Here is a 22,364-nt window from a genome sequence, read left to right as displayed (position 1 = left end):
AGTGTGTAGATTAATTAAGGAGGGAGTTCTGGTGTTCTTCATCAATGATATGGCCTCCCCAAACTCTAAGAGTCTTTCTCACTGCTCCAACTGTAGCTCCAGCTGATCACCCTCACCCTGGCGATGAATTGGAGGTCACACTCAGCACCTACATGACTCCTGAAGCCCAGGGGTTGAACATTGGGGACACAGCTCCTGGTCATGCCCACACTCAGACAGCCACTGGTAAGGCTGCCCGTGATCAGAGAGATCAGCACCACCATCACTGCAGGGAGCGAGAGACCGGGAGGTATGGCCATGGACATTCACATGGGGCCCGGGACATGAGGAAAGCTGGGATAGCGACAATCGCCTGGATGGTCATTGTTGGTGACGGTGCCCACAACTTCACAGACGGCTTGGCAATCGGTAAGGCGGTTGGTATCGAAGGGTTGTCACAGCCTGGCGTTATCTCAGCCGGAGATTATCGCAGCCGGGGATTTACAACTGGGGTTATCACAGCCTGGGGATTATCACAGCCAGGGGATTATCACAGCCTGGGGATGATCACAGCCTGGGGATGATCACAGCCTGGGGATGATCACAGCCAGGGGATGATCACAGCCTGGGGATGATCACAGCCTGGGGATGATCACAGCCTGGGGATGATCACAGCCTGGGGATGATCACAGCCAGGGGATGATCACAGCCTGGGGATGATCACAGCCTGGGGATGATCACAGCCTGGGGATGATCACAGCCTGGGGATTATCACAGCCTGGGTATGATCACAGCCAGGGGATTATCACAGCCTGGGTATGATCACAGCCTGGGTATGATCACAGCCTGGGTATGATCACAGCCTGGGGATTATCACAGCCTGGGGATTATCACGGCCGAAGATTATCACGGCCGAAGATTATCACGGCTGAAGATTATCACAGCCAGGGGTTATCACATGCTGGGGATTATCACAGCCTGGGTATGATCACAGCCTGGGGATTATCACAGCCTGGGGATTATCACAGCCTGGGGATTATCACGGCCGAAGATTATCACGGCTGAAGATTATCACAGCCAGGGGATTATCACATGCTGGGGATTATCACAGCCTGGGTATGATCACAGCCTGGGTATGATCACAGCCTGGGGATTATCACAGCCTGGGGATTATCACAGCCTGGGTATGATCACAGCCTGGGTATGATCACAGCCTGGGTATGATCACAGCCTGGGGATTATCACAGCCAGGGGATTATCACAGCCTGGGGATTATCACAGCCTGGGGATTATCACAGCCAGGGGATTATCACAGCCTGGGTATTATCACAGCCTGGGGATTATCACAGCCTGGGGATTATCACAGCCTAAGGTTATCACAGCCTGGGGATTATCACAGCCTAAGGTTATCACAGCCTGGGGATTATCGCAGCCTAAGGTTATCACAGCCGGGGATTATCACAGCCTGAGGATTATCACAACCTGAGGTTATCACAGTCCGGGATTATCACAGCCTGGGGATGACCACAGACAGAGATTATCACAGCCTGGGGATTATCACAGTCTGGGGATTATCACAGCCTAAGGTTATCACAGCCAGGGGTTATCACAGCCTGGGGATTATCACAGCCAGGGGATTATCACAGCCAGGGGATTATCACAGTCTGGGATTATCACAGCCTGGGGATTATCACAGCCTGGGGATTATCACAGTCTGGGGATTATCACAGCCTAAGGTTATCACAGCCAGGGGATTATCACAGCCGGGGATTATCACAGCCGAAGATTATCACAGCCGAAGATTATCACAGCCTGGGGATTATCACAGCCTGGGGATTATCACAGCCGGGGATTATCACTGCCTAAGGTTATCACAGCCAGGGGTTATCACAGGCTGGGGATTATCACAGCCTGGGGATTATCACTGCCTAAGGTTATCACAGCCTGGGGATTATCACAGCCTAAGGTTATCACAGCCTAAGGTTATCACAGCCGGGGATTATCACAGCCGGGGATTATCACAGCCGGGGATTATCACAGCCTGAGGATTATCACAACCTGAGGTTATCACAGTCCAGGATTATCACAGCCTGGGGACGACCACAGACAGAGATTATCACAGCCTGGGGATTATCACAGTCTGGGATTATCACAGTCTGGGATTATCACAGTCTGGGATTATCACAGTCTGGGGATGACCACAGCCAAGGGATTATCACAGCCAGGGGATTGTCACAGCCAGGGGATTGTCACAGCCTAAGGTTATCACAGCCTGGGGATTATCACAGCCTGGGGATTATCACAGCCTGGGGATTATCACAGCCTAAGGTTATCACAGCCGGGGATTATCACAGCCTGAGGATTATCACAACCTGAGGTTATCACAGTCCAGGATTATCACAGCCTGGGGATGACCACAGACAGAGATTATCACAGCCTGGGGATTATCACAGTCTGGGATTATCACAGTCTGGGATTATCACAGCCTGGGGATGACCACAGCCAAGGGATTATCACAGCCAGGGGATTGTCACAGCCTGGGGATTGTCACAGCCTGGGATTGTCACAGCCTGGGGATTGTCACATCTGGTGTTATCACAGCCTGGGATAATTACAACCTGGGATAACCACAGCCTGGCGATTATCGCAGCCTGAGATTATCACAGCCTGGGTATTATCACAGCCAGAGATTATCACAGCCAGAGAATTATAACAGCCAGAGATTATCACAGCCTGGGGATTATCACATCAAGGATTGTCACAGCCGGGGATTGTCACAGCCTGGGGATTATCACATCTGGTGTTATCACAGCCTGGGATAATTACAACCTGGGATAACCACAGCCTGGCGATTATCGCAGCCTGAGATTATCACAGCCGGGGTATTATCACAGCCTGGGTATTATCACAGCCTGGGTATTATCACAGCCAGGGATTATCACAGCCTGGGGATTATCACATCAAGGATTGTCACAGCCTGGGGATTGTCACAGCCTGGAGATTATCACAGCCTGGGGATTGTCACAGCCGGGGATTGTCACAGCCTGGGGATTGTCACCACCTGGGGATTGTCACAGACGGGGGATTGTCACCACCTGGGGATTGTCACAGACGGGGGATTGTCACAGACGGGGGATTGTCACAACCTGGGCATTATCACAGCCTAGTGATTATCACAGCCTGGGATTATCACAGCCTGGGATTATCACAGTCTGGGGATGACCACAACCAGAGATTATCACAACCTGGAATTATCACAGAGGGGGAATTATCACAGTCTGGGATTGTCACAGCCTGGGGTTATCACAGCCGGGGATTATCACAGTCTGGGGATAACCACAACCAGAGATTATCACAACCTGGGATTATCACAGTCTGGGGATAACCACAACCTGGGATTATCACAGACGGGGGATTATCTCAGACGGGGGATTATCTCAGACGGGGGATTGTCTCAGACGGGATTATCACAGCCTGAGGATGACCACAGCCTGGGGATGACCACAGCCTGGGATTATCACAGCCTGGGAATTATCACAGTTGGGGATTATCACAGCCGGGGATTATCACAGCCTGGGGGTTATCACAGCTGGGGGTTATCACAGCCTGGGGTTATCACAGCCAGGGGTTATCACAGCCTGGGATTATCACAGCCTGGGAATTATCACATCTGGGGATGACCACAGCCTGGGAATTATCACAGCTGGGGATTATCACAGCCAGGGGTTATCACAGCCTGGGATTATCACAGCCAGGGGTTATCACAGCCAGGGGTTATCACAGCCTGGGGATTATCACAGCCAGGGGTTATCACAGCCAGGGGTTATCACAGCCTGGGGATTATCACAGCCTGGGGATTATCACAGCCAGGGGATTATCACAGCTGGGGATTATCACAGCCGGGGATTATCACAGCCTGGGGGTTATCACAGCCTGGGAATTATCACAGCCTGGGATTAACACAGCCAGGGGTTATCACAGCCAGGGGTTATCACAGCCAGGGGTTATCACAGCCTGGGATTATCACAGCCTGGGGATTATCACAGCCTGGGGATTATCACAGCCTGGGGATTATCACAGCCTGGGATTATCACAGCCTGGGGATTATCACAACCTGGGATTATCACAGCCTGGGATTATCACAGCCTGGGATTATCACAGCCTGGGATTATCACAGCCAGGGGTTATCACAGCCTGGGGATTATCACAGCCTGGGATTATCACAGCCAGGGGTTATCACAGCCTGGGGATTATCACAGCCTGGGATTATCACAGCCTGGGATTATCACAGCCTGGGGATTATCACAGCCTGGGATTATCACAGCCTGGGATTATCACAGCCTGGGGATTATCACAGCCCGGCATTATCACCAGACTAACTGCAGCCAGTAGTGACTGTTTTTCTCATCCCATTCTGTCCTGTAGGTGCTGCGTTTTCCACGGGGATTTCGGGAGGTTTGAGTACCACTATCGCTGTACTTTGTCATGAACTTCCACATGAACTCGGTTAGTATGACCAACCACTGTTAGCCCTCATCGAGGACAGTTCTCACTGTGTGACTTCCAGTATCTCTGTTTCCTCATTCTTCTCTCTGTCCATCCCCTGGAGGGTCCATCCTTATTTCCCCAGAGGCTGGTTAAGTATCAACTCCATTGCTGAGGGATCACACCTAGGCCAGAGCAGGTATGGTCAGCAGATGTCCAGCCTTAAATGACCCTGGGTCTCCGTGCTTGGGTATACGGTCCCGGTTCCTCCTGGGGTGAGGGTCACCTTGTGTAGTGTCCCGGTTCCTCCTGGGGGTGAGGGTCTCCGTGTTTGGGTGTAGGGTCCCGGTTCCCCCTGGGGTGGGGTGAGGGTCTCAGGTTCCCCCTGGGTGGGTGAGGGTCTCCGTGTTTGGGTAAGGGTCCCAGTTCCCCCTGGGGTGGGGTGAGGGTCTCAGGTTCCCCCTGGGTGGGGTGTAGGGTCCCAGTTCCCCCTGGGTGGGGTGTAGGGTCCCGGTTCCCCTGGGGTAGGGTGTAGGGTCCCGGTTCCCCCTGGGGTAGGGTGTAGGGTCCCGGTTCCCCCTGGGGTGGGGTGTAGGGTCCCGGTTCCCCTGGGGTGGGGTGTTGGGTCCCGGTTCCCCTGGGGTAGGGTGAGGGTCTCAGGTTCCCCCTGGGTGGGGTGTAGGGTCCCAGTTCCCCCTGGGGTGGTGTGTCGGGTCTCTGGTCCCTCTGGGATGGGGTGTAGGGTCCCGGTTCCCCCTGGGGTGGGGTGTAGGGTCCCGGTTACCCTGGGGTAGGGTGTAGGGTCCCGGTTCCCCCTGGGGGTGGGGTGTAGGGTCCGGGTTCCCCTGGGGTAGGGTGTAGGGTCCCGGTTCCCCCTGGGGGTGGGGTGTAGGGTCCCGGGTCCCCCTGGAGTGGGGTGAGGGTCTCGGGTCCCCCTGGGGTGGGGTGAGGGTGAGGGTCCCCCTCGGGTGGGGTGTAGGGTACCGGTACCCCCTGGGGTGGGGTGAGGGTGTCGGGTCCCCCTGGGGTGGGGTGTAGGGTCCCGGTTCCCCCTGGGGTGGGGTGAGGGTGAGGGTCCCCCTGGGTGGGTGACAGTCTCTGTGTTTCTGTCCCAGGTGATTTTGCGATGTTGTTACAAGCTGGACTCCATGTCAGAAAGGCTGTCTTGTTTAACCTTGTGTCTGCGGTTATCAGTTACCTCGGCCTGGCCGTCGGCATTGCTATTGGCCAGCACACTGCCTACATTACACCCTGGATATTTACCAGCACGGCTGGCATCTTCCTGTATGTTTCCCTGGTTGACATGGTGAGTACGTCTCCTTAACCCTTCTCCAGGCACCGGAGTCACTGTAGGGATGGGTACAACCTTCACTTCAGATTCACGGTGTTCGAGAGAGAGAGAGAGAGAGAGACAGATGCAGAGAGAGAGAGAGACAGAGACAGAGACAGAGACAGAGACAGAGAGACAGAACAAGAGAGAGACAGATGCAGAGAGACAGAGAGAGACAGACACACAGAGAGAATCAGACAGACAAACAGTGAGAGAGAGAGAGGAGGACAGATGGGCAGAGACAGAGAGAGAGAGACTAAGAGAAACACAGATAGAGAGAAACAGACACAGGCAGAGAGAGAGAAAGAGAAAGAGAGAGAGAGAGAGACAGAAAGAGGGATAGAGACAGACATACAGACAGAAAGAGAGGAAGAGCGAGAGATGACTGTAAGGACATTGGTTAGGCCACTTTTGGAATGCTGCATGCAATTCTGCTCTCCCTGCTATTGGAAGGATGTTGTGAAACTTGAAAGGGTTCAGAAAAGATTTACAAGGATGTTGCCAGGGTTGGAGGATTTGAGCTCTAGGGGGAGGCTGGACAGGCTGGGGCTGTTTTCCCTGGACCGTCAGAGGCTGGGGGGTGTTTATAAAACCATGAGGGGCATGGATAGGGTAAATAGAACAAGTCTTTTCCCTGGAGTGGGGGAGTCCAGAACTAGAGGGCATAGGTTTAGGGTGAGAGGGGAAAAGAGACCTACGGGGCAACTTCACGCAGAGGGTGGTACATGTATGGAATGAGGCTGGTACAATTTTCCAACATTTAAAAGGCATTTGGATGGGTATATGAATAGGAGGGTGAAGGAGGGTTGAGAGAGAAATGGGCCAAGTGCTGGCAAATGGAGACAAAAGATGGAGAAATATAGACCAGTGAGTTTAACCTCTGAAATGGGGAAGATGTTTGGGCCTATTGTTAGGGAAGAAATAGCAGGGCATTTCGATTGAAATTGTCCCATTGTACAGACGCAGCATGGGCTCATGAATGGCAGCTTATGCTTCACACACCTTTTGGAATTCTATGAAGCAAGGTGGATAATGGGGACCCAGTGGATGTAATGCACCTAGATTTCCAAAAGGCCTTTGACAAAGTGCCGCAAATGAGGCTGCTGCATAAGATAACGATGCATGGTGCTAGGGGTAAACTACTAGTGTGGATAGAGGGTTGGTTGACTGACAGGAAGCAAAGAGTGTGGATTAATTGTGCTATTCTGGCTGGCAAGCAGTGACTACTAGTGTGCCTCAAGGATCGGTGTTGTATTTACAATTTATATAGATGATTTGGAATGGGGGACCATGTGTATGGTGTCAAAATTTGCCAATGACACTAAGATGAGTGGCAGAGCAAAGTGTGCAGCGGACTGAGTAACTTTACAGGGTAACATAGATACACTGAATGAGTGGGCAAAGGTCTGGCAGATGGAAGACAATGTTAGTAAATGTGAAGTTGTGCATTTTGGTAGGAATAACAGCAAAATAGATTATTACTTGGATGGTAAGAAATTGCAGCATGCTGCTGTGCAGAGGGACCTGGGTGACCTTGTGCATGGATCACAGAAGGTTGGCTTGCAGGTGCAACAGGTAATTAGGAAGGCAAATGGAATTTTGTCCTTCATTGCTAAAGGGATTGAGTTTAAAAGCAGACAGGTTATGTTGCAGCTGTACAAGGTGCTGGTGAGGCCACTCCTGGAGTACTCTGTGCAGTTTTGGTCTCCCTACTTGAGAAGGGATGTACTGGCACAGAGGGGGTTCAGAGGAGGTTCATTAGGTAGATTCCAGAGGTGACAGGGGGTTGGATTGGTTTAGGAGGAGAGACCGAGTAGATTGGGATTATATTCATTGGAATTTGCAAGAATGAGACGGGCATCTTATAGAAACATATAAAATTATGAAGAAAATTGATAAAATAGAAATAAGTAGGATGTTCCCACTGGCGGGTGAAACTGGGACAAGAGGGCATGGCCTCAAAATTAGGGGGAGCAGATTTCCGACTGAATTGAGGAGGAACTTCTTCGCCCAGAGGGTTGTGAATCTGTGGAATTCCCTGCCCAGTGAAGTAGTTGACACTCCTTCAGTCACCATTTTTTAAAGCTATGGTAAACCTTTTTTTTTGAACAATGAAGGAATTAAGGGATACAGTGAGAGAGCGGGTGAGTGAACTGAGGCCGTAGAACAGTCTCATTGAGTGACAGAGCAGGCTCGAAGGGCCAGGTAGACTACCCCTGCTCCTGGTCCTCACGTTCTCATTAGGTTGGGATTTCTGGTCAGCATAGGCAAGTTGGACCGAAGGGTCTGTCTCTGCTGTACATCTCTATGACGCTGTGACTGGATGAGACAGAGAGAAAGGCAAACAGGGAAAGACAGAGAGAGAGAGAGAGAGAGAGACACACATAGAGAGAGAAAGACAGACAGACAGAGAGACAGAGAGAGAGAGACAGAGAGAAAGACAGAGTGAGTGAGTTTAGGGGATGCTGTTGCCCATGTGCAGCAGAGACAGATCCCGTAATGTTTAATCAGGAACCAGGGCGAGGGGGCTGAAGGAGGAGAGGGGCTGGGACGGCAGGAATGAGCTGTGATGATACCTGGGGCAGTGATGGCTGTGGCGGTGACTAGTCTCCTTTCTGCCCACAGCTCCCGGAGATGTTACACACGCAGACGGAGAGGCAGCAGCACGGTGCTCTCGGGATCTTTCTCAGTCAGAACCTCGGCTTTCTGTTCGGCGTTGGGGTCATGCTCTGTATCGCCCTGTTTGAAGACAAAATGCACATAGACATCAGCTTTTAACGGTGAGCAAGCGGACAGGAACGGGACCGAAAATCATCTCAGAACGTCTCTCACCAAGTGAGATCTTCCTCTTCTCAGACACATCCTGACACCTTCCCAGCAACATGGCCGCTCCCAGAATTCCAGGGCTCAGCAGGGCCTGGCATTCCCGAAATCTCGCCAAGTCGGCTGGACACAACGTGGGGAAAGGTAGACCCTTCAGACAGCAAGAAACTTCAATCAAACATCGTCCCGTACACTCTCCACACTAACAGACATTACCAGACATTCCCCAGACTCTGGGAAATCTAACCGTGTTTATCCCTACTCTGCTGGTACTGTCCCTGCCTCTGGAGCAGGCTGTGACAAAGAATCGGGAATCCTGCGCTTTAAGAGAGAGACAGATTTATCCAACAGTGTAACACCCTGATATATCCCACACCCCTCACTGTAACACCCTGATATACCCCACACCCCTCACTGTAACACCCTGATATACCCCACACCCCTCACTGTAACACACTGATATATCCCACACCCCTCACTGTAACACCCTGATATACCCCACACCCCTCACTGTAACACACTGATATATCCCACACCCCTCACTGTAACACCCTGATATACCCCACACCCCTCACTGTAACACCCTGATATACCCCACACCCCTCACTGTAACACCCTGACATACCCCACACCCCTCACTGTAACACCCTGATATACCCCACACCCCTCACTGTAACACCCTGACATACCCCACACCCCTCACTGTAACACCCTGATATACCCCACACCCCTCACTGTAACACACTGATATACCCCACACCCCTCGCTGTAACACCCTGATATACCCCACACCCCTCATTGTAACACCCTGATATACCCCACACCCCTCACTGTAACACACTGATATATCCCACACCCCTCACTGTAACACCCTGATATACCCCACACCCCTCACTGTAACACCCTGATATACCCCACACCTCTCACTGTAACACCCTGATATACCCCACACCCCTCACTGTAACACTGATATACCCCACACCCCTCACTGTAACACACTGATATATCCCACACCCCTCACTCTAACACCCTGATATTCCCCGCACCCCTCACTGTAACACCCTGATATACCCCACACCCCTCACTGTAACACCCTGATATACCCCACACCCCTCACTGTAACACACTGATATATCCCACACCCCTCACTGTAACACATAGATATACCCCACACCCCTCACTGTAACACACTGATATATCCCACACCCCTCACTGTAACACCCTGATATACCCCACACCCCTCACTGTAACACCCTGATATATCCCACACCTCTCACTGTAACACACTGATATATCCCACATCCCTCACTGTAACACCCTAATATACCCCACACCCCTCACTGTAACACCCTGATATACCCCACAACACTCACTGTAACACCCTAATATACCCCACACCCCTCACTGTAACACCCTGATATATCCCACACCCCTCACTGTAACACCCTAATATACCCCACACCCCTCACTGTAACACCCTGAAATATCCCACACCTCTCACTGTAACACCCTGATATACCCCACACCCCTCACTGTAACACCCTGATATACCCCACACCCCTCACTGTAATACCCTGATATACCCCACACCTCTCACTGTAACACCCTGATATACCCCACTCCCCTCACTGTAACACACTGATATACCCCACACCCCTCACTGTAACACACAGATATACCCCACACCCCTCACTGTAACACACTGATATACCCCACACCCCTCACTGTAACACCCTGATATATCCCACACCTCTCACTGTAACACACTGATATATCCCACATCCCTCACTGTAACACACTGATATACCCCACATCCCTCACTGTAACACCCTGATATACCCCACAACACTCACTGTAACACCCTAATATACCCCACACCCCTCACTGTAACACACTGATATATCCCACACCTCTCACTGTAACACACTGATACACCCCACACCCCTCACTGTAACACACTGATATACCCCACACCTCTCACTGTAACACACTAATATACCCCACACCCCTCACTGTAACACCCTAATATACCCCACACCCCTCACTGTAACACCCTGATATATCCCACACCTCTCACTGTAACACCCTGATATACCCCACACCCCTCACTGTAACACCCTGATATATCCCACACCCCTCACTGTAACACCCTAATATACCCCACACCCCTCACTGTAACACCCTGAAATATCCCACACCTCTCACTGTAACACCCTGATATACCCCACACCCCTCACTGTAACACCCTGATATACCCCACACCCCTCACTGTAATACCCTGATATACCCCACACCTCTCACTGTAACACCCTGATATACCCCACTCCCCTCACTGTAACACACTGATATACCCCACACCCCTCACTGTAACACCCTGATATACCCCACACCCCTCACTGTAACACACTGATATACCCCACACCTCTCACTGTAACACACTGATACACCCCACACCCCTCACTGTAACACACTGATATACCCCACACCTCTCACTGTAACACTCTCTGATATACCCCACACCCTTCACTGTAACACCCTGATATATCCCACACCTCTCACTGTAACACACTGATATACCCCACACCCCTCACTATAACACACTGATATACCCCACACTCCTCACTGTAACATACTGATATACCACACACCCCTCACTGTAACACACTGATATACCCCACACCCCTCACTGTAACACATTGATATACTCCACACACCTCACTGTAACACCGATATACCCCACACCCCTCACTGAAACACTCTGATATACCCCACACCCCTCACTGTAACACATTGATATACTCCACACACCTCACTGTAACACCGATATACCCCACACCCCTCACTGTAACACACTGCTATATCCCACACCGCTCACTGTAACACTGATATAATGCACCCCCCTTACTTACCACTCTGATATACCCCACCACGTCCTGGAATCAAAGCATTTTCCTGTAAAGTGGGTGGCCATTTGATCCGTCATGTCTGTTCTGGCTCCTGAAAGGATATCTTTCTGAATCCTGTTGAAATTGTTCATCGTTTTCAACTCCTCAGTGAGGGTCCCGCCTTACCCCTGTCTGTTCTGATGTGCATGAGTCCAACCTCTGTAACCTTATGTTGTAGCTGAAATCCCTCAGCGCCGATATTGTTTTCATAAACCCCACTTTGTGCTCTCTCCAACCCTCCTTCAAGAAGGTGGCTAGAACTGAACCCAATATTCCGAAGTGTCCCAAACGCAAACAAGGAATCATACATTCTTTCTCTGATTTGTTAATGAGTGGAGCTGGAAACGAGTAAAAGAGACCATTGTGTACTCACTCTAGACCAGTGCCCCCTGCTGGGTTTATATGTCTTGCAATTGGCAGCAATGTCTCATGTTTTGTAATAGAGTCATAGAGATGTACAGCACAGAAACAGACCCTTCGGTCCAACCCTCCATGCCGACCAGCTATTCCCAACCCAATCTAGTCCCACCTGCCAGCACCCGGCCCATATCCCTCCAAGCCCTTCCTATTATATCCCCATCAAATTGCCTCTTGTACCAGCCTCCATCACATCCTCTGGCAGCTCATTCCATACCCATACCACCCTCTGTGTGAAAAAGTTGCCCCTTAGGTCTCTTTTATATCTTTCCCCTCTCACCCTAAACTTATGCCCTCTCATTCTGGACTCCCCCATCCCAGGGAAAAGACCGCGTCTATTTACCCTATCCATGTCCCTCATGATTTTATAAACCTCTATAAGGTCACCCCTCAGCCTCTGATGCTCCAGGGAAAACAGCCCCAGCCTGTTCAGCCTCTCCCTGTAGCTCAAACCCTCCAACCCTGGCAACATCCTTGTAAATCCTTTCTGAACCCTTTCAAGTTTCACAACAACTTTCCAATAGGAAGGATACCAGAACTGGAAGCAATATTCCAACAGTGGCCTAACCAATGTCCTGTACAGCCACAACATGACCTCCTAACTCCTCTACTCAATACTCTGACCAATAAAGGAGAGCATAACCAAACCCCTCCTTCACTATCCTATCTACCTGTGAATCCACTTTCAAGGAGCTATGAACCTGCACTCCAAGGTCTCTGTGTTCAGCAACACTCCCTAGGACCTTGCCATTAAGTGTATAAGTCCTGCTAAGATTTGCTTTCCCAAAATGCAGCACCTCGCATTTATCTGAATTAAACTCCATCTGCCACTTCTCAGCCCATTGGCCCATCTGGTCAAGATCCTGTTGTAATCTGAGGTAATCCTCTTTGCTGTCCACTATACCTCCAATTCTAGGGTCATCTGCAAACTTACTAACTGTACCTCCTTTGTTCACATCCAAATCATTTATGACAAAATGTAGAGGATCCAGCACCGATCCTTGTGGCACTCCACTGGTCACAGGCCTCCAGTCTGAAAAACAACCCACCACCACCACCATCTGTCTTCTACCTTTGAGCCAGTTCTGTATCCAAATGGCTAGTTCTCCCTGAATTCCATGGGATCTAACCTTGTTAACCAGTCTACCATGGGGAACCTTGTCAAACGCCTTATAGATCACATCTACGCTCTGCCCTCATCAATCCTATTTATTACTTCTTCAGAAAACTTGATCAAGTTTGTGAGACATGATTTCCCACGCACAAAGCCATGTTGACTATCCCGAATCAGTCCTTGTCTTTCCAAATACATGTACATCCTGTCGCTCAGGATTCCCTCCAACAACTTGCCCACCACTGAGGTCAGGCTCACCGGTCTATAGTTCCCTGGCTTGTCCTTACCACCCTTCTTAAACAGTGGCACCACGTTTGCCAACCTCCAGTCTTCCGGCACCTCACCTGTGACTATCGATGATACAAATATCTCAGCAAGGGGCCCAGCAATCACTTCTCTAGCTTCCCACAGAGTTCTAGGGTACACCTGATCAGGTCCTGGGGATTTATCCACCTTCCCCCATTTCAAGACATCCAGCACTTCCTCCTCTGTAATCTGGACATTTTGCAAGATGTCACCATCTATTTCCCTACATTCTATATCTTCCATATCCTTTTCCACAGTAAATACTGATGCAAAATATTTATTTAGTAGCTCCCCCATTTTCTGCGGCTCCACACAAAGCCCACCTTGCTGATCTCTGAGGGCCCTATTCTCTCCCTAGTTACCCTTTTGTCCTTAATGTATTTATAGAATCTCTTTGGATTCTCCTTAACTCTATTTGCCAAAGCTATCTCATGTCCCCTTTTTGCCCTCCTGATTTCCCTCTTAAGTGCACGCCTACTGCCTTTATACTCTTCTCAGGATTCACTCGATCTATCCTGTCGATACCTGACATATGCTCCCTTCTTTTTCTGAACCAAGCCCTCAATTTCCTTAGTCATCCAGCATTCCCTACACCTACCAGCCTTCCCTTTCACCCTGACAGGAATATACTGTCTCTGGCCTATTGTTATCTCATTTCTGAAGGCTCTATCCTCCTATTCCTGCCCTCACTAGCTCGTAGCACCAGGAGTAATCCAGATATTACTACTCTCGAGGACCTCCTTTTTAAATTCCTGCCTAACTCTCTATATTCTCCTTTCAGAATCTCATCCTTTTCCCTTCCTATGTCGTTGGTTCCAATGTGGACAATGACCTCCTGCTGGCCCCTCTCCCCCGTGAGAACATTCCGCACCCTCTCTGAGACATCCTTGATCCTGGCACCAGGGAAACAACACACCATTCAGATTTTTCGCTGCTGGCCACAGAAACGTCTGTCTGTACTTTGGACTAGAGAGTCCTCTAACACAATTACTCTCTTGCAACCTGACGTACCCCTCATTGCATTAGAGCCAGTCTCAATACCAGAAACTTGGCTGTTCATGCTACATTCCCCTGAGAATCCATCAGCCCCTACATTTTCCAAAACAGCATACTTGTTTGAAATGGGGATAGCCATAGAGAACTCTTGCACTACCTGCCTACCTCTCTTACCCTTCCTGGAGTTAACCGCATCTATGTGACTGTATCTAAGACTTTTCCCCCTTCCTATAACTGCCGTCCATCACACCCCATTGCTCTTGTAAATTCCTCATTGCCTCTCACTCTCTAACCGATCCATTCGATCTGATAGGATTCACAACCAACGGTATTTATTGTAGATATAATCCTCAATAACCTGTAAGCTCTCCCTAAACTCCCACATCCGACAAGAAGAACATATCACTCTGCTAAAGACCATTTTTGCTTCTTCCAATCTGCAGATCCAGAAAATAACACTGTCTTATTCCTCTATAAAACACTTCCTCCAGGTTAAGTGAATACTTATGGCTTTTATTTTTAAGTTTAATCAAGAGACTTATTTCAATAAAACATATAATCAAGAAAGAACCCATTATACTCACTACTGCAGACTTACAGCAAGGCCACACGTAAAACTATTCACTTATCTGTTTCTGTGCTGTGATCTCTCCCAAACAGGTTCCTCCGAGATTAGTTGTGAACTTCAGTTTGTAATTTTCCCAGATGCACTCCGATGTCCAGTGATACATGAATTCAAACAGCAAAGGCAGTAACTGTGCAGGTTCACTGCTCTGTCAGTTAGCAGTGAGGGTTTATTTCTCTCTCTCTCTCTCTTTTGACAAGTTTTTATTAAAGTCAAAAGGTGTGGGGCTGGAAAAGCACAGCAGGTCAGACACCATCAGAGGAGCAAGAGAGTCGACATTTCGAGCATAGGCCCTTCATCAGGAATGAGGGGGTGGCCCAAGGGGGCCGAGAGATAAATGGTAGGGAGGTGGGGTTAGGGGGAATGTAGCTGGGAATGTGATAAGTAGATGGAGGTGGGGGGGGGGGGGAGATGGTGATAGACTGGAGGGGAGGGTGGAAGGATAGGTGGGGTAGGAAGCTGGACAGGTCAAGAGGGCAGTGCTGAGTTGGAGGGTTGTATCTGGGATAAGGTGGGGGGAGCGCAGGGAGGTGAGGAAACTGATGAAAACGACATGGATCCCAGGGGGTTGGAGGGTTCCAAGGTGGAAGATGAGGCGTTCTTCCTCCAGGCGTTGGGTGGTGAGGATCTGGTGATGGAGGAGGCCCAGGACTTGCATATCCTCGGCGGGATGGGAGGGGGAGTTGAAGTGTTCCGCCACGGGGCGGTGGGTTGGTTGGTGCAGGTGTCCCAGAGATGTTCCGTGAGTTGTCGTCCTGTCTCTCCAATGTAGAGGAGACCACATCGAGAGCAACAGAGACAGCGGTGACAGACACACACATGAGTGACTGTAACTATTTACTCATGCACCGGTCTCTGCAAATTTGTTCCCATCCTTTAGTGACTACCACCAGGTGGAGCTCCCTGACTGGGGGCTGTTAACCTGGTTCAATCAGGGAGCCCTGGCTGACAGATATAAACAGGAGCGTCAGAGTGTCTGCTCACTCTGAGAGCTAATGCTGGGCAGCTGGGATTAGCATCGATGCTTTGCAGAACACTAAATGGGCCGAAGGGTCCATTCTGTGTCGTGTGACTCAAGTCAGTGTGTTAACCTTTGCCTGAGATGTTGGCAACAGCGAGAAAAGGCTGGCAAGGGGGTGGTCAGAGAGCAGCTGAGGAGGGAGAGACACACAGATAACGTTTTAGCTCAGACTCAGTGATAGAGGCCGGGGAGGGGGCGTTGGATAGGTGAAGGGGTACTGACCTGTTCTGAAGAAGGGTCACCGGCTCCCGAAATGTTAACACTGCTTTCTCTCAGCAGGAGCTGCCAGACCTGCTGAGTTTCTCCAGCCATCTCTGGGTTTGTTTTTTTTTTGGGTATTTCAGTGAGCCGGACGAGCGCGGCTCCGACAACATTCGAGAAGCTCGACACTGTCCGGGGTGGGGGTGGGCGCGCCAGACAAAGCAGCTCCCCTTTCCCTCCCCCCCCACCCGATCGTCACCCTCTCCCCCACCTCGCCCGCTGCAGCAAATCACCGACTGACAGCACCTTCCAAACCCACCACCTCTTACCCCCCCCTCTCCCCAACCCTGGGAAGGATGAGGGAGGGGGGCAGATGCGGGGTGGGGTGAGGGAGCACCACTGTCCACCCTCACCACCGCATCCCGATTAGGAAACGATACGGGCCGTTCCCTCACTGTCTCCGGAGTCAAAATCCCGGGATAACGAGCTGCCGGAGGAAGTGGTGGAGCCTGGTACACTTGCAACACTTAAAAGGCATCTGGAAGGAGATAAGAACAGGAAGGGTTTGGAGGGATATGGACCAAGTGCTGACAAATGGGGACTGGATTAGGTTGGGATATCTGGGTCAGCACGGGCGAGTTGGGCCGAAGGGTCTGTCCCCCCGCTGCGCCACTCTGTGATTCTGGGATCTCGGGGGGGAGGGATGCTGGAAGGAGCTGGGGATGGATGGATGGATGGATGGGCTAAATTCTCTGCCTTGAAAGAAACCACCTTTCGCAAAAAAAAACGCGAAACAGAGTGTTACAAGGGGACATAAATTTCAGGTGAAGGGTGGAAGGTAGAGGGGGGGGGATGTCAGGGGTAGGTTCTTTACCCAGAGAGTGGTGGGGGCATGGAATGCGCTGCCTGTGGGAGTGGCAGAGTCACAATCATTGGTGACCTTTAAGCGGCAATTGGATAGGGTACACGGATAGGGGCTTAAAGCTAGGACCAATGTTCGGCACAACATGGTGGGCCGAAGGGCCTGTTCTGTGCTGTATTGTTCTACGTACTAAACAACGCAGCCGATCGATTTACCGAGAGCGCGCGGGCGAAACCGCAGCAAATTTCATTTTGGGAAAGTCACAGCAAATTTCGTTCAAAGGAAAATGTTGCCGGGGGGGTTGGGGGTGCGGCTGATTCCACTTCCCGATTGCTGGTTGAATTCAGGAACGAATTGCGATTTGAGACACAGCGCACACTTTATTTTCAATGAAAGTGAAATTAAGCGACAATCGATGGAAAGTCCTTTGAGGTACCAGAGAGAAGTTCGTCCCGCACCAACATGGGCCGGGTGCTAGCAAGTGGGTCTAGGTTAGTTAAAAATCCCACAACAACCAGGTTATAGTCCAACAGGTTTAATTGGATGCACTAACTTTCAGAGCGACGCTCCTTCATCAGGTGATAGTTATCAGGTACTAGCGTCGCTACGAAAGCTAGTGTGCTTCCAATTAAACCTGTTGGACTATAACCTGGTTGTTGTGTGACTTTTAACTTTGTACACCCCAGTCCACCCCACCGGCGTCTCCAAGTCGGGACTAGATTAGGTTGGGGTGTCTGGGCCAGCACGGACGAGTTGGGCCGAAGGGTCGGTTCCCTGTGCTGTATTCGGATAAAACCGCGACGTCCGTCTGAGCGGCTCTCCAACTCTCTCCCATCACGCTGCCGAGACGGAGAGTGAAAGCAATTCCAAACCCCCCCCCCAAAAACAATGCCTGCCGGCCGGCTCCAAAGCGGTGGGGAGGTTTGCGGGGGATCGGGGGGAGGACGGGGTTAAAGGGCTGCTGCTCCTTCCCCACAGCGGGACCTGATGAGCAGTGAGTGTGTGCATGGCCGCGGGCGATGGACGACGAGGAGGACGATTAAGGTTGGGGTTGGAGCTGGGGTTGGGGGCGGGGGGAGGCTGGGGTTGGGGTTGGGGGCGAGTTGGGGTTGGGTTTGGGGGCGGGGTGGGGTTTGGGGTTAGGGTTGGGGGGTTGGAGTTGGGGCTGAGGTTGGATGTGGGGGTTGGAGTTGGGGGTAGGGTGGGGTCGGAGTTGGTAGGGTGGGGTTGGGGTTGGGGGAATAGGATTGGGGTTGGGTTGGGTTTTACGCGGGGTAGGGGGTAGAGTTGGTTTAGGGGTTGGGGTTAGGGCTAGGGTTAGGATTGGGGTTAGGATTAGTGTGGGGGTGGGGATTGGGGTTAGGGTGGGGGTTGGGGCTGGGGGTAGGGTTAGGATGGGGTTGGGGTTAGGGTTAGGGTAGGGTTAGATTGGGGTTGGGGTTAGAGTTAGAGTTAGGGTTAGGGTGGGGTTGGGTTAGGTCTGAGATTGAGATTAGGGTGGGTTTGGGTTAGGTTTGGGATTGGGATTGGGGCTAGGGTTAGGGTGGGGTTGGGTTAGGTTTGGGATTGGGGTTGGGGTTAGGGTGGGGTTGGGTTAGGTTTGGGATTGGGGTTGGGGTTAGGTTTGGGATTGGGGTTAGGGTTAGGGTGGGTTGGGTTAGGTTTGGGATTGGGGTTGGGGTTAGGTTTGGGATTGGGGTTAGGGTGGGGTTGGGTTAGGTTTGGGATTGGAGTTGGGGGTTAGGGTTAGGGTGGGGTTGGGTTTGGGGTTGGGTTTAGGGTTAGTGTGGGTTGGGTTAGGTTTGGGGTTGGGGGTTAGGGTTAGGGTTGCGGGTAGGGTTAGGGTTGCGGGTGGGGTTAGGGTTAGGGTTGGGGTTGGGTTAGGGTTAGGGTTGCGGGTAGGGTTGGGGTTAGGGTTGGGGTTGCGGGTGCGGGTAGGGTTGGGGTTAGGGTTGGGGTAGGGGTTAGGGTTGGGGTTGCGGGTAGGGTTGGGGATACAGTTAGGGTTGGGTTTGGTGGTTGGGGCTGGTGGTTAGGGTTAGGGTGTGGTTGGGGGTTAGGGCTGGTGTGGGTTTGGGGGTTAGGGTTAGGGTTGGGTTGGGTTAGGTTTGGGGTTGGGGTTAGGGTTGGGTTGAGTTAGGTTTGGGATTGGGGTTAGGGTTAGGTTTGGGTTTGGGGTTAGGGTAGGGTTCGGATGGGGTTGGGTTAGGTTTGGGATTGGTGGTAGAGTTAGGATGGGGTTAGGTTAGGTTTGGGATTAGGGTTGGGGTTAGGGTTAGGGTGGGGTTGGGTTAGATTTGGGTTTGGGATTGGGGGTTAGGGTTAGGGTGGGGTTGGGTTAGGTTTGGGATTGGGTTGGGGTTAGGTTTGGGATTGTGGTTAGCGTTAGGGTGGCGGTGGGGTTAGGTTTAGGGGTAGGGTGGGGTTGGGTTAGGTTTGGGATTGGGGTTAGGGTTAGGTTTGGGATTGGGGTTAGGGTGGGGTTGGGGTTTAGGTTGGGGGTAGGGTTAGGGTTAGGGGGTAGGGTTAGGGTTGGGATAGGGTTAGGATTGGGGTTTATGTTAGGGTTAGGGTTGGGGTTGGGATTGGGGTTAGGGATAGAGTTTATGTTAGGGTTAGGGTTTGGGATTGGGTTGGGGTTGGGGTTAGGGGTAGGGTTAGGGTTAGGGTTAAAGTTAGGGTTAGAGTTAGCCTTACGATAGGGTTATGGTTGGGGTTGGGGTTGTGATAGGGTTAGGGTTAGTTTGGGGTTGGGTTAGGTTTGGGATTGGGGTTGGGGTTAGGTTGCGAATGGGATTAGGGTTAGGGTTAGGTTTGGGATTTGGTTGGGGTTAGGGTTAGGGTGGGGTTGGGGTTAGGGTTGGGGGTAGAGTTAGGGTTAGGGTGATGGTTGGGGATAGGGTTGCTGTAGGGGTTAGGGTTAGGGTTGGGGGTTAGGGTTGAGGGTAGGGTTAGGCTTTGGCTTTGGGTTTGGCTTCAGGTTAGGGTTGGGGTTGGGGTTGGGATTTGGATTAGGGTTTGGGCTAGGGTTTGGGATTGGGATTGGGGTTGGGGGTTAGGGTTAGGGTGAGGGTTAGGGTGAGGGATAGGGTTAGGGTTGGGGATAGGGTTAGGGTTGGGATTGGGATTAGGGTTAGGGAGAGGGTTTGGGTCAGGGTTAGGGTTTGGGTTTGCATTTGGGTTAGGGTGAGGGTTGGGGACTAGATTTAGGTTGGGGTTAGGGTTAGGAGCTGGGGGGTTGGTGCTGGGTTAGGGTTAGGGTTGGGATTAGGGTTGGGGTTAGTAGTTGGGGCTGGGGGTTAGGGTTAGGTTCGGTTTGGGGTTGGGGTTGGGGTAGGGATAGGGTTAGGGTTAAGGTTAGGGTTAGGTTGGGATAGGGTTAGGGCTGTGGGTTAGGGTTAGGTTGGGGTTGGGGTTGGGATAGGTTTAGGTTGGGATAGGGATAGGGTTAGGGTTAGGGTTGGGGTTGGGGTTAGGGTTGGGGTTGGGGTTGGGGTTAGGGGTAGAGTTAGGGTTAGGGTGAGGGTTGGGTGTAGGGTTATGGTTGGGGTTAGGGTTAGGGTTGGGGGTTAGGGTTAGGGCTGAGGGTAGGTTTTGGGTTAGGGTTAGGGTTTGGGTTGGGGTTGGGGTTAGAGTTAGGGTTGGGATTTGGGTTAGGGTTGGGGTTTGGATTAGGTTAGGTTTGGGATTGGGGTTGGGGTTAGAGTTAGGGTGGGGTTGGGTTAGGTTTGGGATTGAGGTTAGGGTTAGGGTTAGGTTGGGTTTGGGTTAGTTTTGGGATTGGGGTTGGGGTTAGCGTGGGGTTGGGTTAGGTTTGGGATTGGGGTTGGTGGTTAGGGTTCGGGTGGGGGTTGGGGTTAGGGTTACGGTTGGGGTTAGGGTTAGGGTGGGGGTTGGGGTTCAGGTTGGGGGTAGGGTTAGGGTGAGGGTTGGGGTTCAGGTTGGGGGTAGGGTTAGGGTGAGGGTTGGGGTTAAGGTTGGGGGTTATGGTTAGGGTGGGGTTAGGGTTGGGGTTTATGTTAGGGTTTGGGTTGGGGTTGGGATTGGGATTAGTGATAGGGTTTATGTTAGGGTTAGGGATTGGGTTGGGGTTGGGGTTGGGGTTAGGGTTGGGGTTAAAGTTAGGGTTAGAATTAGCCTTACGATAGGGTTGGGGTTAGGGTTGGGGGTTAGGGTTGGAGTTAGGGTTGGAGTTAGGGTTGGAGTTGTGATAGGGTTAGGATTAGGGTTAGTTTGGGGTTTGGTTAGGTTTGGGATTGGGGTTAGGGTTAGGTATTGGATTGGGGTTAGGTTTGGGAATGGGGTTAGGGTTAGGTTTGGGATTTGGTTGGGGTTAGGGTTAGGGTGGGGTTGGGTTAGATTTCGGATTGAGGTTGGTGGTTAGGGTTAGTGTGGGGGTTGGGGTTAGGGTTGGGGGTGGAGTTTGGGTCAGGGTGATGGTTGTGGGTAGGGTTACTGTTGGGGTTAGGGTTAGGGTTGGGGTTAGGGTTGAGGGTAGGGTTTGGGTTGGGGTTGGGGGTTGGGATTGGGGTTAGGGATAGGGTTAGGGTTTGGGATTGGGGTTGGGGGTTAGGGTTAGGGATAGGTTAGGGTTGGGGATAGGGTTAGGGTTGGAGTTGGGATTGGGGTTCGGGATAGGGTTTGGGTCAGGGTTAGGGTTTGCGTATGGGTTAGGGTTAGGGTTGGGGACTAGGTTTAGGTTGGGGTTAGGGTTAGGAGCTGGGGGGGTTGGTGCTGGGTTAGGGTTGGGGTTAGGATGGGGTGGGGCTGGGGGTTAGGGTTAGGGTTAGAGTGTGGTTGGGTTAGGTTTGGGATTGGGGTTGGGGTTAGGTTTGGGGTTGGGGTAGGGATAGGGTTAGGGTAGGATAGGGTTAGGGCTGTGGGTTAGGGTTAGGTTGGGGTTGGAGTTGGGGTTGGGATAGGGTAAGGTTGGAATAGGTATAGGGTTAGGGTTAGGTTGGGGTTAGGGTTAGGGTTAGGTTTGGGATTGGGGTTAGGGTTAAGGTTCGTGTGGGGTTGGGGTTAGGGTGGGGGTTAGAGTTGGGGGTAGAGTTAGGGTTAGGGTGAGGGTTGGGGGTAGGGTTATGGTTGGGGTTAGGGTTAGGGTTGGGGGTTAGGGTTAGGGTTGAGGGTAGGGTTAGGGATAGGGTTAGGCTTCGGGATAGTGTTTGGGTTGGAGTTGTGGTTCGGGTTAGGGTTAGAGTTAGGGTTGGGGTTAGGGTCGGGGTTGGGGTTAGAGTCAGGGTTGGGGATAGGGTTA

At 51.6% G+C, this 22,364-nt stretch overlaps 1 protein-coding gene across 1 annotated transcript; it reads left to right on the top strand.

The window, feature by feature from the left end:
- Positions 1-356: 356 nt before the first annotated feature.
- Positions 357-8,676, top strand: LOC132808977 (zinc transporter ZIP10-like). The gene is made up of 4 exons (XM_060822370.1): positions 357-408; positions 4,405-4,485; positions 5,580-5,770; positions 8,420-8,676. Exons 1-4 carry the CDS (start codon positions 357-359, stop codon positions 8,570-8,572), a joined length of 477 nt encoding a protein of 158 aa, XP_060678353.1. The 3' UTR covers positions 8,573-8,676.
- Positions 8,677-22,364: the final 13,688 nt, after the last annotated feature.

The sequence above is a fragment of the Hemiscyllium ocellatum genome (genome assembly GCF_020745735.1).
Source record: "Hemiscyllium ocellatum isolate sHemOce1 chromosome X unlocalized genomic scaffold, sHemOce1.pat.X.cur. SUPER_X_unloc_7, whole genome shotgun sequence".
In the NCBI taxonomy this organism is placed as follows: Eukaryota; Metazoa; Chordata; class Chondrichthyes; order Orectolobiformes; family Hemiscylliidae; genus Hemiscyllium; species Hemiscyllium ocellatum.
This window is presented reverse-complemented; position numbering and strand designations above follow the sequence as displayed.

Bases quoted from the DNA above. Each gene is read 5' to 3' on its own strand.
- LOC132808977 (XM_060822370.1), top strand. From the start codon at position 357: ATGGTCATTGTTGGTGACGGTGCCCACAACTTCACAGACGGCTTGGCA. The intron at 4,486-5,579 runs GTTAGTATGACC...TTTCTGTCCCAG, and splicing joins TGAACTTCCACATGAACTCG to GTGATTTTGCGATGTTGTTA. The intron at 5,771-8,419 runs GTGAGTACGTCT...TTCTGCCCACAG, and splicing joins ATGTTTCCCTGGTTGACATG to CTCCCGGAGATGTTACACAC.